Below are 18,718 nucleotides of genomic sequence, written 5' to 3' on the forward strand. Positions count from 1 at the left end.
TGGCTGGCCGAAGTTCTCGGGGAATTTTACGTCTAGATAATGCAAGTAATTTCGGATAATGGTTTAATAGAGCCAAAGTCCAGTGTCTGGATAAGGAAAAGGTCCAGATACTGCGCGTCCGGATAAATGAGGGATTACTGTATATACAGAATATGTTGGTGTAGCCAGGTAGGATATTTTCTTGGAGGCATAAAAGGTTGAAAGCTCTTTCACATTCTCCTTTAATGATTTTCTTATGTACAGTTTCTATTTGCCATACAATTTTTCGATGACCTTGGAGTTTCTTCTGGAGTTCCTCAAAGGACTGTGACATTATGGAACTCTTTTTTTTTTTTTCCAACTTCAGGCTGATCTGATGATTCTGTCATAGGTGACTGCTTAAACACAATTCAGGTAAATCAGGTGGAAACAGGTGGGCAAAGCAAATCAGCTACGCTGATCATTCACTGGCTGCTTCGTTGGGTAAGCCCATGTGGTGTTTTGATGATGATGGGATTTGAAAATCATCGACTTGTGTGTTTATTGTAGGTTGTTTTGTGATAACGTAGATTGCATTTAGAAACAAGAGACTGTGAGGGTCATGTTCTCTAGGTCTTGTCGTGTCAGGTGGGAGTTGTGTAGGGTGGCGTAGTGGTTCTTGATGGCTCCATTCTGCAGGTGACAGGTGAGGTGCCATAATAGTCTGGTCCGTATCATTCCATTGTATGAGTGAGGTTCACACTCGTCACTATTTCAGTTATGCTGGTAAATGGCACGGTCCTCTTGAAAGGGCATCTTGGGCACAGCAGGCCGATTATAAAGCAGGTGGACTGTTCTTTGTTTTGTAGTAGATGATGAGAGAAATGTGTTGTTCTGGGTCTATAGGGTTTACATTTCTGTATGCTATACAGTGCCCTTGACGATTTTTTCGTCCTTCTTGTAAACATGTGGTTTCTGTAATATATCTTTTACGTGTTCACCAGCTATGGGTATTGTGATGTCTTGGTAGGTATACCATTTGTCCATGTGTCTCATCATTATGTTGGTGTTAGTGTAGCCATTGTTAGTGAGGACTTGAGTCATGCATTCTAGTTCCTGGTGGGGTTCTTTCCAAGTGGAGCAGTGGAAGAGGGCTCTCCTGATGTAGGCGCTGATGGTGGGGCGCAGGTAATGTCTTGGGCACTCACCATCTCCATTCAGACAGAGTCCTTTTTTTGTGGGCTTGGTGAAAACTGTAGTCTTGAATCCTACATTGTGTGCAGTGACAAGTATGTCCAAGAATGGGAGGCGTCCATCGTTGGCTTCATCATAGGTGAAGTTAAGTCCATAGGCAGCGATGAAGCGCTGTCTGAGGTTCTGCAGCTCCTGAAGATCCTGACACCAATGTAGATGTCATTGTCATAGCGGCAGTATAGGGAAGGGTGGCTAGTAGCTAAGAGTCTTGATTTGATGGTTCCTGTGTAGAAATTAGCGAACAGGACTCCAGGAGGGCTACCCATTGCCACACTGTCGATCTGCTGATACATCTGACCGCTCGGGCATATGAAAGGAGCTTCTTTCATGCGGAGCTCCAGCTGAGTCTTCAGCGCCTTCTCTGGGATGTCGAGGGGCTTGGTGTCTTCGTAGTGGTACAATGCATAGTTACAGTAATACATTAGCTATGTAACTGTAAAAAGGACTGAAGTTACATCAGTGAGATTGCAAATTACGAGTTGCCAATATTGAATTGCTGGGAGCATTTGCTATTGTCAAATTGGAATTTAGGCCTATTCCAAAATCTGGAAAGCCTCTGAAACCACAAACCCGCAGGTCCCAAGCTTGCCAATTAAAAGATTATGTACCTGTTCTTTTATGGAAAATGCTCAGACGAAGTTGCATCCATGTGCCACCTGTCCATGCCTTCCTCCGTGCTACACAGGTATCAGGTTGTGCTCATGACTTGACTTTCACACTGCCATATTACCAAACATTTGTCCATCAGAATTCCTTTGTTCCCCAAACTGCTTCTCCTTGGACATCACTTTCCCAGATCAATTTAGCTTCTCCCAAAACTTCAACCTAAAGCAGGTCAAGTTCATCTCTTAAAGATTCTTTTTATGAGTGGAAGACACTTCTGAGCTGGTATTTATTTATTTATAATTTTTTTTTTTTCCTTTCCGTTCATCTGGTTGAAAAAAAAAAATATATATATATATATCTTTTTAGGTTTTGCTTTGACTACTGTGGGGCAATTCTATTTAGCTGAGGGGAGCACTGTCTAAGAGGATTAAAAATCTGTTTGGATTAACCCATTTTAGGATTACATTCTGGATATTGCCATATATATTTGCTCAGTTGAGGGAAGGACCTCATCCTTTAAGAGGATTAAGCAGTCAGTTCCTCATTTTTTCTGAGGAAACAAATTATCCCCCATGCGAGGTGTAATTTCTTTGTTTTTTTCCTTTCTTCCTTGATGTGTTGTGTAACCCAGTGGCCTTTCTACAGGGTCGTCATCCATGGCAACAGTATGTGGTGGCAGTCTGGCCCTGATGGATGCAGGGATCAAGATTACCGCTCCAGCTGCTGGTGTGGCCATTGGGCTGGTCACACGACATGATGACTGTGAAGAGTACAAACTGCTTACTGACATTTCGGTCAGATTTCAAACATTTCTTTAGTCACCATTCTTCTGTTTTCCAGTGTTCCAGCCTCACAATAATCCTTTATTTTGTCAATTATTCAGTTTCCCAAGTATTACAGAGCCTTTATATTATCTTGTAGTTCTTAATTTCATCAACCCAATATTATTATTTTCATCATTCCAGCCTTGCAGTCTTCTGTTGTCCCATTTCCTCAATAATCAGGATTTCCTTGTTTCAGCCTCCCATATTCTAGTTTTCCCAAATTATAGCCTCTCGTTATTTCAATTTTACATTTTCCTAGCCACCCAATATTTCATTTTCACTTTGTTAACAACTTCATTACAGTGTCACCTGTTTTTGTTTTGTTTTTGTTGCCTACATAAAATTTTATGTAATTCAATGGACACCATTTTACCAGAGGGTTAGAAATTATCTCCTTAACCCTGTCAGTTAGATCCATTTAATAGTAATAAAATTGTCTCAAGGTAGCAAGAATAGTTTTTTAAGAGGCATCATTATATTGAGGAGTTTAACTCCAAACCTCCAGTTGTGCATTTATTAGTTTTACAGGTCAATACTAGCCTTAGGATTGGTTAGGGATGCCATTCATTGAAGTAATACTGTAAAACTGAGAGGTATTTGCAGGAGGTTGGAGTGGAATGGAATGAAAGGCTGCAGTTGAGTCAGGATGAGTTTGGGGTGTGCTATACATGAAGGAGGATGACTTGGGATGGAATGAATGTCCACAGTTGAATCAGAGTAAGGTTTAGAAATACATTGTCAGCCTGTTCATTGCAAGAACCGGTTCATGCAGTATTAATAGAAGGATAATGAAACATGAATAATATAGGCTGGCTTATCATATTAAACCATTTGTACTTTTTCATTCCACCCTGGACATTCAGTATTCCTATTAATAGCTTTGGTGTGCTGCCGGACAGCTTTACAAACTATACTTTGATGGTCTTCTTTACTTGTCTAAATGTTACCAGTGATCCTTCATTTTTTCTTGCAGTTTCACACTTGCTGAACTTTTGATGAATCAATGTCATCATAGCTCTTTCCTCCATGGGAAGCCTACTAGGCCTCACTGTGAGGGCTATAATTTATTACAAGTATTGCCAGTACAGTATACTGAGTATTTGGTATGTACAATAATCCACTCATTCGATGTAGTGCTGCTTTCGAGTGTCAGCCCATCCTGTCCTCCATCCTTCTTTCCTTCCATCCTCTTCTGTCTTTCTTTCCTTCATTCTTTCCTCGTCCTTCTGCCGATGGGTGACTTTACACTTCTTCTTCTGTCTTTCTTTCCTTCATTCTTCCCTCTTCCTTCTGCCTGTGGGTGACTGCACTGATTGACAAGCCATATGGTTTCCTGTACACCAGGAAACCATTTACTATGCTGGGTGGTAACTATAAAGCCAAATTTTGGTGCCTGGTGGTTTAGTGAGTAATTACGGTGCTCCAGTCAGATTGAGCCGGTGAAGGTTTATATCCAAGGGGTCTAAGTGGCGCATTTTCTCAGTAAATGCTCTATTTATGGTTACTTTCACAATGCTGGTAACCTGGAAACTGATGTGGCATTCTGTGGGATGTGGAGGAGTGCAGTTGTGTGTAGTATATCATGCTGGTCAGTGTTTCTCACACATCCATTCTTTTACTGAACAAAATTCATTAAATGAACATAATGTTCGGCCAGCTGAAGGTGGTCGTTAACACCGAAATTTGTTAAAAGAGAGTTCAGTATATCGAGGGTTTACTGTACTTGAAGATTTATATCGATAGCAGAGCCATCATAAAACTCCATAAGAACGGCCAGAAAACACCAGTAAAGAAAGATGTGTCTCCCTGTCTAAGACAGGGAGACACAGTTTTACCCAAATTATTCATTGTGTGCTTAGAGGACACTTTCAGGAATTTAGATCAGGATGACTAAGGAATTAACATAAATGATGAGCAGTTGAACAATCTTGGATTTGCAGATGTCATAGTCCTCTTCAGTGAAGTGAGTAAGGGAGGAGCTACAGGAAATGATAGGTGACCTGAACAAGGATAGTCTGAAGGTAGGCTTGAAATTAATATGATGATGACAAAGGTTATGTTTAACAGACATGTTTGTGCCTGTCCATTTGTTGATGTTATTGTGTTACCTTAGTGTGAGCAGACCCATCAACCACAGGCAAGCAACCACCCCTGCAGGTCCATTCTGTGCAATGAATCGATGTTCCCATGTGGCTGACAGAGCCCCACCACAGTGGGGCACAAGGATTAATACGGAGGTTTTGTTCCTCAGTGGACACCGCATTTATGTCTCTCCACCCAGTTAATGCACATCATAGGAGGCTTCACATTCCCTCGTTATTTGACTGTATGGTTATCACTGAGCATTGTAAATGGTTTCCTGGGTTGCAGGAAGCCATTAGGCACTCAGTGTAGAGCAACCTGAATGAAAAGAAGAGTAACAAAGTGACAGGACACTATGCTTCATGTAGTTACTGTACAACGATCCCATGGTTATAGCAGTTTCCGTTATCACTGAAAGATGAAAATCTGCACTCCTGCAGTTATCATGCACTTTTGGGCACAAAAACAGTTATTGTGCACCTGAGTGTGTTTCTGCTGACAGTGATGGTGCAGTGCCTTTGGTTTCTGATGACTTTGAGGGATTCTAAGATGAGAACCTGCCTATGGATTTAATTCCAGGTGGTGGGGACCATTAACTCTCCACCCACTAGCCTGAGAACCCCTTACCTCAAGTGCACCGTAGATCTTTATATGGTATATGTTTCTTCTTTATTGTCCCCTTTTCATCACTTTCTATTAACCTAACCATGTGTATGTGTGTTTCTGATACTTATCATAACAGTGTGTATGTAGTTAGTGGGTCTAAATTGTTGTAGAAGGAAAATTTGGGCTTGAACTAGGTATGCCTGGTCCTAAGCGGGATAAATTTCGCAGGTTTTGTGCTTCTGTTATCACACAGTTTCGTTATCATGCACCCTGCTCGATACAAGTTATGCATGATCACCAGGGGATCGCAGTATCTACAGTAGTTTGCCAGAAGTCTTCCATCCTATTCCTGTTCTATGCTTCATTTCTGTGTCATGGACTGGGTCTGCCTGAGCTGTCTGCCTTAGGTATATGTATTCCACAACACATTCTAGTTCTTCATCTCCTATTTTTACTTATCTTGTAAAAATAGAAGAAGTAGAATGTATTGAGGAATACATATTCCTAGGGCAGGCAGTTCAGGCAGACCCGGCCCATGACACTGAAATCAAGCATAGATAAGGAATGGGATGGAGGGCTTTTGGTAAACTGAGTAGCTACTATGTATGAAGGATAAGCAGTTACCATTATGCCAGAAGAGAAGGTTGTATGTACGGTATAAGCATTGTGTCCTTCTCGTTCTAGCTTATGGATCAGAAACACGGAGCTTAATAAAATCCTTGGAACATACTTATGAGTGATCAGAGAGGAATGGAAAGGATTATGTTAAGAGTCACATGGAGAAATAAAGAGAGCCTCATTGTCAAGAGAACAAATAAAAGTAAAGGATATAATCATAACAATAAAAAAGCATAAATGGATGTGGGCAGGTCACGTCCTTCGTAAAACAGATAACAGATGGACAGCCAGGATAACTGAATGGGAGCCCAGAGATGGAGTGAGAGGAAGTAGCAGACAGAAGACGAGATGGTGAGACGATATTCAGAGATTTCCAAGGATTGCGTAGAACAGGCTAACACCCAACCAGTCAGTGAAAAAAGATGGGAGAGGCCTTTGTCCTGCAGTAGACTGTCTTAAGCTGATGATATTTTTGTCTCTGATTTATAGTGAAAGGAAAGAACTTTATGTGTAACCCCTGGATGCCAGGCTATTTTTACCATGGTTGTCCTCTCAGTATGGCCAGATTTCCCAAAATTGCTTGTTTTCAGACCATATTATCTCGGAAATTATAGTAGTTAATGAGACAAATTAAAAACCATATTACTCACCAACTTTTCTTTTTGTGAATAAGAGCATCCCCAAGTGTGTAGATGGTCACATCGATGAGTAAGGACGTGAAGAAGATGAGTAAATTTTGGCATGCAAGACTGGATGTATTCATGCGTGTGCGTGTGGCCCCGACTTTGGCTTCGCTCTTAAGGTGATAACTTCTCCATTACAGGATAAACTAGACACAGTTGCATCCTAGGCATGCCCTATGGGATTATCATTGAGCCAATTCCTAGCATCTTTGGTAAGAGGCTTGGCAGGGATGGATGAGGCAAGGGGTCCACGTGAGTTGGGAACAGGATCAGATGAGAGGTGTAAGAAAACATCGTCCTACACCTGGCAAAGTCACAGAGACGACTGAGGTATGCCTGCCTCGGGTGGCAGGAGCCTCTCCAGACCCTTTGGTGACAAGATCAAGTGACAGCCACTTCAAACTATGGCGCGAAAACACTTGCAGTTATATTCGACACCTGGTGTCACCGATCCACAAATTTTGCATCGGATATAACCATTTTCCAGTGGGTAAGGGTTAACTGGTAAAGATTGTAACAGAATTGAAATACAGTATAGGTATGGATACATGTTACTAGATGTTTAAGTGAGGGGGACTGTAACGTATATACTTGTTATCTTCAACTGTGTATTGATAGAGATGCTCAGTCAGACAGACAGATTAATATATATATATATATATATATATATATATATATTTATATATATATACAGTACCCTCGCGTCCAACACGCGTTTGTCCAGCACGATTCGTGTCCAGCACAGAGAGCAAAAAATTAGTACAATTTAATTACTGTAACATAGGTGTATTAGCATAACACGCACGGAGCTCCGAGAAGTGGGCGAAATCCGCAGAGTTCGCCTCTAGCACGATCACCACCGGTCCAACACGGTCATACTGGACGTTTCTGTGATGCTGACAGCCAATCAAAACTTCTGATCAAGTTGCCTCCCCCACCCGCTATCGTGACGTGATTTTGATGTCACCCAATCAAAAATGCTTCTGCTGTCACGTGATGTTTTGTTTAAATTTCTCCCGCCACAGTGCCACTTAGTCGCATCATTCGCATTGGAAGGTGCTTTTTTCTCGCTGCATTTTCTGCCCCTGCTACTGCATTTTATCCTGCTCATGATGCCTAGGAAGCCTTCTGAGAGCCCCAAAAAGCGGCGGCACCTCCCTCAGGCCACCAAGCTAGAAATCATCGAGAGGAAGAAGAAAAGAGAGGAAAGTGGACATCGCCAAGGCCTACGACGTGAATTAAGCCAGCATGAGGACCATAATAAAAAACCAAGACAAGATCCTGGGAGGAGTGCAGGCTTACAGAGTGCTAGGACAGGCAGAAGCAGGACCTTCCATGGATGTGGATGAGGATAGTGATTCTGAGTGTGATTTCGCAGGATTTATGAGGGAGGTTGAGGAGGAGCAGCAGCCATTACCCGCTAGTGACGCCAGCAGCCATCCTCCGGGGACCCAGTAGGACTACCTACAGCCTCGGATACCACCTTCCATTCCCAGCAAGGCCACCAACACTATCCTAAAAGGTTAGTTATCATTCTTAGGACAGCACCATTTATTATAATTACAGCAGTACCAATAAATGTAATGGTATATGGTAGGTATTTAGGGTGATTTTTCCTAGGGTTGCTGACATAATTCATTTTTCCCCATAAGCTCTATTGTTTGTCCAACACGTTTTTGTTCCAACACGGGACCTGTGCACGACAATATTACCGTGTTGGACGCGAGGGTACTGTATATATATATATATATGTATCTATTACATAATAAAAAATACTATCATTTTCTTGTGGTTGGGGAAAAAAAAAAAACTATCCTTATTATCCTTCGTAGCCTAAGTTAGACACTTTTACTGGAGATGCCCAACCCTTGCCAACTCGCCTACTGCAGTTATCCTGTTGTTGTAATTGGCACATGCATAAATTCACATCAAAACATGTTGTGCTGAAAATGTGGCATGAACAAAAATATGGAAACTGTTTTGATATTATTGAACAACTACTGTATCTGCATTGCCACACAAAAAATATATCCTGCATAGAACTTGAGTGCTGTATCATAAATGACTGAACAATGTTATACTTAACTGTATTTAACCCATCCCATCCAGCAGATGTTCCTGCAAACCCTTCCCACAGCCGGGCATTCCCGAGAGGAATCGTGAAAATTGTCTATTTTTAACCCTCTCGTGCACGATAAGCTCCGGTAATTTTCTAGCGCACAATTTTTTCTGTGAGGCTGCCCAGCCCGGCTGCCCACGCGCAGCAGATAACACATATTCTCGCCTTATTTTCTCCACCCAAACATCAATATACTGCCATGAAACCTATATCATCTTATTCGTCGATGTTTGTTCTAGTTGATAAGCACCACAAAAAAACAGGAAAACACGAATAAAACAACATTAGGCGGCCATGAATAAACAATTTGCTACGTCAATTTCACTTCCCAACATCACCATTCGAATGCTTTCCATCGTACAGGAAAATGTTATTTGAAGTTTTGATAGAGAATTTCATCAGCTTTTTAAAGAGACAAATCCGGTTGTGATATGATTTGTAGTTTTCGAGAAAATAGCCAAAAACTGAACGCCATTTTGAAAAAAATTCAATGAGCTCATTCAGAACTTTTCTCGCACACCTTATGTTTTTATTGCATAATATTATGCAGAATTTCACGAGCTTTCTAATGAGCAAAGATGGTTTCGATATGCCTCATAGTTTTCGAGTAAATCACCAAAAATGACTGGGAACTCACGTCCGTGCGTCACTTTCGTGATGAGCGCACAGCATACGCAATATTCCCGCCTACATATCAACGAATTTTTATCATAGATATTACATTATTATGTCTTGTACATACGTAGAATTTACTGCTCTTTATCATGGTTCTTACAGGAAATCGATATGTCCAATAGTTTTTGAGTAATTGGCCGACCAAGTGAGATTATTCCTCGGAGCACTTTCGACTTACCTCGAGCGAGGAAAAAAACATAGTCTGTTCCCCGCCTTTTCCTACAAAAAAATGCTCCCAAAGGCTTATATGCTGCAAATGAACATACATAGAATTTACTGCTCTTTATCATGGTTTTTACAGGAAATCGATATGTCCAATAGTTTTCGAGTAATTAGCCGACCAAGTGAGATTATTCCTCGGAGCACTTTCGACTTACCTCAAGCGAGAAAAAAAAAAAACATAGTCTGTTCCCTGCCTTTTCCTACAAAAAAATGCTCCTGAAGGCTTATATTCTCCAAATGAACATACGTAGAATTTACTGCTCTTTATCATGGTTCTTACCGGAAATTGATACGTCCAATAGTTTTGGAGTAATTGGACGACAAACGTAGAATACACCTCCTCACCCGCACGCGAGATAAAAAACATTCTTTCCCTGCCTTACCCACTGCTACATATTTTCGCTTGTTATGCTTTATTATTTTCTTTTTTTACACAAAGTGTACATGTAAAATATCATAAGGTTTTTGATAGTGCTCTCAGAAACTTGACATGACCACTAGTCTTTTTGCTAGGTACTGATACTGAAGCTGAACTTTCGTCCATCTCATATGTGTGTATGTGAAAAACATTACTTATTGGTGTAAAAAATATTGAACTTTAGAAATAGGTCAATATACAAATCAACAAAATACGGATAACTCACATCCTCCAGAGGTGTTGAGATGCTGGCAGTAGCTTGAAGATGAGGAGTTATGTAGTGTGTGAATGTGTGCATGTGTGGGTGAGGGTGAGTGTGTGGGTGTGGGTGTGGGTGTGGGTGACTGTGTGTGCTTGTGTATGTGTATCTGTGGCTGTGGCGTATTTTCTTCTCTTCTTGCCTTGCGATACATTTGCCTAAAACACATGCGATGCACACAATAGATTTCTCCACAAACATTCGCTGCACGACATATGTATGTATATGTGGCTGTGGCATATTTCTTGTCTCAGACCCTTGCGCTGTGTCTTAGCTAAGTCAGTCAGTCCATGAAATATTTCTCTGTGAACACTCACTGCACTATTTTATATGTATATTTCACACTAAACCATACGCGATATAAAACACTATCACATGATTCCATCCCAACCTCCTCTATTATTCATGACTCTGTGGCGTATGTGACCACCTGTTTCCTTAGCGACTGTTGCATGTCTCCATGGCGTGCATAATGCCTGCTATGGTAGGTCAGTTATTTCACCAATCCAGGCACTGTATGTTTCACAAATATAAGTATTGGCTACACTATGTAAAGGTAAAATACTGTACTCACATCATTTACAGGCAGGGTGAAGCAGATTGGAAACAATGTTATAACAAACCACACTCCTGACTGTAGGCTTAACGGCTGATAACAGGCCCTAATGATTTACAGACAATATATCTATGTTCCATAGACACAATCACTTCACATTATAGTCAAAAACACTGTACAATCACAATATTTCAATAATGGCTTCTGCCTCGGGTGGGAGGGGGAAAATGGCAGGTTTAAAGGGACGCTGACAGCTGCGCTACTCTCCTGCCTGGCTGGTCATGAGATACTGAGATATTTCTGCTATGCAATGTGTCATCAGTGTAGTCACAGTGTTGCCAAATGCTTACCTCGGAAAAGAGATGCACATACTAGAACGCACCAAAATTTGACACAAATCGGCCAAAAACTTTTCTTTTGATGGCATTTTTTCTGCTTAGGAACGCGATTCGCGTGACTGTGCTTTTTCGTAACAAACCACATGGAACGCGAATCGCGTGACTGTGCCTGAGAGGGTTAAACATTCATATCACAGTTAATGGTTAACCAAATATAAAAAAACAAGGTGTCATAATATTCACCAATCTATTGACTTCAAGCTGATTGCATCAGATGGTCCGTGAAGTGCGTGTTGGGAGAGTGAGTAAATGGGGAATGGGGGCATTTTTTTTTTTTTTTTTTTTTTAATTTCTTGTGACCGTACGCGTGGCAGAGGTTCGGTGACACAGCTAAGGCTTAGGCTAGACCTCCACAGTAATAACACTTTTGATAACACTTCCAGAAGACTAAAATCCACCACAAACACTATTTATGTGAAAAATTTTCCATAATCAGTTATACTTGGTGCTAGGAGGCTGGTAACCATGGCAGCGACCTTGAGGCAGGCTACCTGCTTGCCTTACCACCACCCCACCTTACAGACAGACAGACACTCTCTTTTTCTCTCCTCTCTCTCTCTCTCTCTCTCTCTCTCTCTCTCTCACACACACACACACACACACACACACGGAGATGTATGTTTGGCTTGCATTGTCACTCGCTTCTGTCACCGCTGTGCGACTAGAAGTCTGGGTATTACAACTACCACAAATAATACAGTTATTACTACTACTAATACTACAACTACCACTACTACTACTACTACTACTACAGTACCCTCGCGTCCAACACGGTAATATTGTCATGCATGGGTCCCGTGTTGGACCAAAAATGTGTTGGACAAACAACAGAGCTTATGGGGAAAAATGAATTATGTCAGCAACCCTAGGAAAAGTCACCTTAAATACCTGCCATATACCTATACGTATATTGGTAATACTGTAATTATAATAAATGGTACTGTACTATGAATGATAACTAACCTTTTAAGATTGTGTTGGTGGCTTGCTGGGAATGGAAGGTGATATCCGAGGCTGTAGGTAGTCCTACTGGGTCCCTGGAGGATGGCTGCTGGCGTCTCTAGCGGATAATGGGTGCCGCTCCTCCTGAACCTCCCTCATAAATCCTTTGAAATTCCATTCCCCTTTCTTCTGCCTCTTGATGAATTCTAGCTTGGTGGCCTGAGGGAGGTGCCGCCGCTTCTTGGGGTTCTCAGTAAGGCTTCCTAGGCATCATGAGCAGGGTAAGATGCAGTAGCAAGGGCAGAAAATGCAGCGAGAAAAAAGCACCTTCCAATGCGAATTATGCAACTGAGTGACGCTGTGGCGGGAGAAATTTAAACAAAACATCACGTGAGAGCAGAAGCGTTTTTTCATTGAGCCGCCATTAGGTGACCAAGGCTGATGCATGCAAGCGTGTTGGAGCCTTTAAAAACTAAAACGACAAAAACGATACCACGATCACGTCACGATATTTGGCGGGGGAGGCTACTTGATTGGAAGTTTTGATTGGCTGTCGGCGTCACGGGAACGTCCAGTATGACTGTGTTGGACCAGGGGTGATTGTGCTAGAGGAGAACTCTGCGGATTTCGCCCACTTCTCGAAGCTCCGTCAGTGATATGCTTATGCACCCGTTTTACAGCACTTAAATCGTATTAAATCGTACTACTTTTTTGCTCTCCGTGCTGGACGCGAATCGTACTGGACAAAAGCGTGTTGGACGTGAGGGTACTGTACAACTACCACTACTACAGCTATTACTATTACTACAACTACAACTACTGCTATTATTACCACACCTATTACACATACTACCACTACAAGTCTATCTGTATATCTGTCTATACCCTGACGCCCTAATCCCGCAAAGGATAGCTGCAGGCAAAACGCCTCCAAGTCACTCTGTCACCCACCATTTGACTACCCTCCCCCCAACTCACCCCCCCTCCCTCATATACCTCTTAACTCCATCCCTCCACCTCATCCTCGGTCTACCTCTCCCTCTCCCTCCCTCCACCTTACCAACATACACCCTCTTAGTCAGTCTTTCATTCTTCATTCTCTCCATATGTCCAGACCACCTCAGTGTATTTCTCCTAATCTTCTCAACCACATCCACCCCACAACGTTCCTTCACTTCTTCATTCATCAGCCTGTCCCTCCATGTCACTCCACATGCTCCTCTCAAGTAACTCATTCCACTGCTCTCACTCCTGACTTGTTCCCCTCTTGCAAGGTCCACGCCTCGCTTCCATACGTCAGGGTAGGGATCACAATACTATCATGCAGTGACTTCTTAACTTCCATACTCACCTCCCTATTTCTCATCACTGCTTTCAGTGAACCAACAACCTTCCTTCCCTGCTGTACCCTTTTTACGCACTTCATCCTCCAAAGTTCCATCCTTACTCATCGCATTACCCAAGTACTTGAATGCACTCACATTCTCCATATCCTCACCATCCAACGTCACTGTACATTCTATGACTTCATTCCTCTCAAACACCATAACTTCACTCTTGTTTACATTAACTTTCAGCTTCCTCCTCCTACACACTGTCCCAAATTCATTCACCAAACCTTGCAACTCCCATTCATCTTCACTCAACAATACTGTATCATCAGTAAACAGCAACACCGGAATCTTCCAAATCTCACCCTCATTCATTAGAGCCACCCCCACATCCACTGCCCTACCCTGCACCTCCTTTACAACCCCATCTATGTACCGTATATATTAAACAGCCATGGAGACATCACACAACCCTGTTTCAGTCCCACATTGAGATCAAGGAAGTCGCTCAGCTCACCATCCACTTGAACCGTAGCCCTAGCTCCTTCATACATACTCTTCACAGCATTCAACAATTTCCCCTCCACTCCATATATTCTTAATACCTTCCACATACCTTGCCTATCTATTCTGTCATAAGCTTTCTCCAAGTCCATGAAGGAAGCATACACTTTCTTTCCCTTCTCTAGATACTTCTCCACTAAACATCTTAGTACAAATATCTGATCTACACACCCTTTTCCCTTCCTAAATCCCCCTTGTTCTTCTCCAACTAGCTCCTCTGTCATATGCCTAACCCTATCAATGAGTATTCTACCATATATTTTACCAGTCACACTAAGAAGACAAATACCCCAATGGTTACCACATACTTCTCTCTCCCCTTTTCCTTTGTATAAAGGAACAGTTATACCTGATTTCCAGTCTTGTGGAACCACTACAAGTACTACTATAAAAAAACTAAAAAATAAATATTGTGAACAAAGTTATTTATGTACTGTCCATATTTGGAAATACCGCTATGACTTTTTCTTTCTTCTGGTTTGTACTTTTACATCATAACAAATATGTATAAACAAATATTTTCTATCTGTCTATCTATCTATAGCCTGACGCCCTAATCCCGCAAAGGATAGCTGCAGGCAAAACGCCTCCAAGTCACTTTGTCACCCACCATTTGACTACCCTCCCCCCAACTCACCCCCCCTCCCTCATATACCTCTCAACTCCATCCCTCCACCTCATCCTCGGTCTACCCCTCCCTCTCCCTCCCTCCACCTTACAAACATACACCCTCTTAGTCAGTTTTTCATTCTTCATTCTCTCCACATGTCCAAACCACCTCAGTGTATTTCTCCTAATCTTCTCAACCACATCCACATCCACCCCACAATGTTCTTTCACTTCTTCATTCATCAACCTGTCCCTCCATGTCACTCCACATGCTCCTCTCAAGTAACTCATTCCACTGCTCTCACTCCTGACTAGTTTCCCTCTTGCAAGGTCCACGCCTCGCTTCCATATGTCAGGGTAGGGATCACAAGAGTATCATGCAGTGACTTCTTAACTTCCATACTCACCTCCCTATTTCTCATCACTGCTTTCAGTGAACCAACAACCTTCCTTCCCTGCTGTACCCTTTTTACGCACTTCATCTCCCAAAGTTCCATCCTTACTCATCACATTACCCAAGTACTTCAATGCACTCACATTCTCCATATCCTCACGATCGAACCTCACTGTACATTCTGTGACTTCATTCCTCTCAAACACCATAACTTCACTCTTGTTTACATTAACTTTCAGCTTCCTCCTCCTACACACTGTCCCAAATTCATTCACCAAACCTTGCAACTCCCATTCATCTTCACTCAACAATACTGTATCATCAGCAAACAGCAACACCAGAGTCTTCCAAATCTCACCCTCATTCATTAGAGCCACCCCCACATCCACTGCCCTACCCTGCACCTCCTTTACAACCCCATCTATGTACCGTATATATTAAACAGCCATGGAGACATCACAGAACCCTGTTTCGGTCCCACATTGAGATCAAAGAAGTCGCTCAGCTCACCATCCACTCGAACCGTAGCCCTAGCTCCTTCGTACATACTCTTTACAGCATTCAGCAATTTCCCCTCCACTCCACTTATTCTTAATACCTTCCACATACCTTGCCTATCTAGTCTGTCATAAGCTTTCTCCAAGTCCATTAAGGCTGCATACACTTTCTTTCCCTTCTCTAGATACTTCTCCACTAAACATCTTAGAACAAATATCTGATCTACCCACCTTTTCCCTTCCTAAATCCCCCTTCTTGTTCTCCAACTAGCTCCTCTGTCATATGCCTAACCCTATCAATGAGTATTCTACCATATATTTTACCAGTCACACTAAGAAGACAAATACCCCTATGGTTACCACATACTTCTTTCTCCCCTTTTCCTTTGTATAAAGGAACATTTATACCTGATTTCCAGTCCTGTGGAACCACTACAAGTACAGTACTACTATAAAAAAACTAAAAAATAAATATTGTGAACAAAGTTATTTATGTACTGTCCATATTTGGAAATACCGCTATGACTTTTTCTTTCCTCTGATTTGTACTTTTACATCATAACAAATATGTATAAACAAATATTTTCTATCTGTCTATCTATCTGTAGCCTGACGCCCTAATCCCGCAAAGGGTGGCCGCAGACAAAACGCCTCGAAATCACTCTGTCACCCACCATTTGACTACCCTCCCCTCAGCTCACCCCCCCCCTCCCTCATATACCTCTCAACTCCATCCCTCCACCTCATCCTCGGTCTCCCTCTCCCTCCCTCCACCTCACCTACATACACCCTCTTAGTCAGTCTTTCATTCTCCATTCTCTTCACATGTCCAAACCACCTCAGTGTATTTCTCCTAATCTTCTCAACCACATTCACATCCACCCCACAGCGTTCCTTCACTTCTTCATTCGTCAACCTGTCCCTCCACGTCACTCCACATGCCTCTCTCAAGTAACTCATTTCCACTGCTCTCACTCTTGACTTGTTCCCCTCTTGCAAGGTCCATGCCTTGCTTCCATACGTCAGGGTAGGGATTACAGTACTATCATGCAGTGACTTCGTAACTTCCATACTCACCTCCCTATTTCTCATCACTGCTTTCAGTGTACCAACAACCTTCCTTCCCTGCTGTACCCTTTCACACACTTCATCCCCGAAAGTTCCATCCTTACTCATCACACTACCCAAGTACTTGAATGCACTCACATTCTCCATATCCTCACCATCCAACCTCACTGCACACTCTGCGACTTCATTCCTCTCAAACACCATAACTTTACTTTAGTTTACATTAACTTTCAGATTCCTCCTCCTACACACTGTCCCAGATTCATTCACCAAACCTTGCAACTCCCATTCATCTTCACTCAACAGTACTGTATCATCAGCAAACAGCAACACCGGAATCTTCCAAATCTCACCCTCATTCATTAGAGCCACCCCCACATCCACTGCCCTACCCTGCACCTCCTTTACAACCCCATCCATGTGTATATTAAACAGCCATGGAGACATCATACAACCCTGTTTCGGTCCCACATTGAGATCAAAGAACTCACTCAGCTCACCATCCACTCGCACCGTAGCCCTAGCTCCCTCGTACATACTCTTCACAGCATTCAGCAATTTCCCCTCCACTCCATATATTCTTAATACCTTCCACATGCCTTGCTTGTCTATTCTGTCATAAGCTTTCTCCAAGTCCATGAAGGCAGCATACATTTTCCTTCCCTTCTCTAGATACTTCTCCACTAAACATCTTAGAACAAATATCTGATCTATACACCGTTTTCCCTTCCTAAATCCCCCTTGTTCTTCTCCAACTAGCTCCTCTGTTATATGCCTAACCCTATCAATGAGTATTCTCCCATATATTTTACCACTCACACTAAGAATGCAAATACCCCTATGGTTACCACATACTTCTCTCTCCCCTTTTCCTTTGTATAAAGGAACAATTATACTTGATTTCCAGTCCTCTAGAACCCTTCCCTCTTCCCAAGCCAATCTACACAACTTCCATATCCACTCCACAACAATCTCACCCCCATACCTAAGCATTTCACCACACACTCCATCAATTCCTGGGGCCTTTCCCAACATAATCTTCTTCTTCGCTTCCACTACTTCCGCCCTACTGATCTCTTCCTCCCTCCTCTCATCTCTTCTTCTCCCAGCCATTCCCCAACCACTTATACTCGCACTGCTCTCACTCTCTGCATTCAACAAATCCTCAAAGTGCCCCTTCGATCTCCTCAATTTCTCTCTCTTCTCCACCAACAATCTAGTATTCCTATCTTTCACTCCCCTACTATTTCCCCTTTCACACTGCCTTACTTTCTTTACCTCCTTCCAAAACAATTTCTTACTTTCCCTCCATTTCACACTCAGATTCCTCCCAAATTCTTCATCCACTTTCTTCTTACTCTCCTTCACCAGTCTCTTCATCTCCCTTCTCCTGCTCACATATACCTCTCTCTTCTCTCTCTCATCTTCTCCCCTACATCTACTCACTAACCATTCAATATATGCCTTCTTCTTTTGTTCCACAGCTCGTTTCATCTCATCATTCCACCATGCTGTCCCTTGCACACCCTTGCATCTCCTCCTCACTCCACAAACCGCCTCATACGCTGCGCCTATCTCTTCCGTGAATGTCTTACATACGTCTTCCACCCCTTCCATCTGCTCTAGCTCATACCTTCCCAATCTTTCTTCCACTATGCTCTTATACTCTGCCATTTTCTCACTATCTTGCAATTTCTCCACTCTTCTCACAGGAGCTGCTTCCTCCTGTCTTCCCCTTCGTCTCCTGAACCACTTTCTTTGCAGCTCTACCTTGGCCATCACTAAGTGATGGTCCGAGACTCCATTCCCCCACCCTCTCCACACTCTTGCATATTTTCAATATAAAATAATACAATGACTTTTCTATGGAACAAACTTTCTGCATCCATTATTCACATAAATGTACACAGAGTAGTAAAATCATTTTTTTATAATTACACAAAAAACAACATACCGGTATGTACAAAACTAACACTAACTTACACATAATACCTAGATTCCTTACAGACAGACAGACAGACACTCGCTAACACAC

The 18,718-nt window shown here is 42.4% G+C and overlaps 1 protein-coding gene across 1 annotated transcript in view; it reads left to right on the plus strand.

Annotated features, from left to right (window-relative positions):
* Positions 1–18,718, plus strand: part of PNPase (polyribonucleotide nucleotidyltransferase 1) — a 175,217-nt gene that overhangs the window by 120,152 nt on the left and 36,347 nt on the right. The window contains exon 10 of the mRNA XM_080274224.1: positions 2,464–2,612. Coding sequence (XP_080130350.1) covers positions 2,464–2,612 — 149 coding nt within the window. The remainder of the gene's footprint in view (positions 1–2,463; positions 2,613–18,718) is intronic.

This window comes from Coenobita brevimanus, chromosome 57 (genome assembly GCF_032717465.1).
Source record: "Coenobita brevimanus isolate Jiangsu-jjx chromosome 57, ASM3271746v2, whole genome shotgun sequence".
Taxonomy (NCBI): domain Eukaryota; kingdom Metazoa; phylum Arthropoda; class Malacostraca; order Decapoda; family Coenobitidae; genus Coenobita; species Coenobita brevimanus.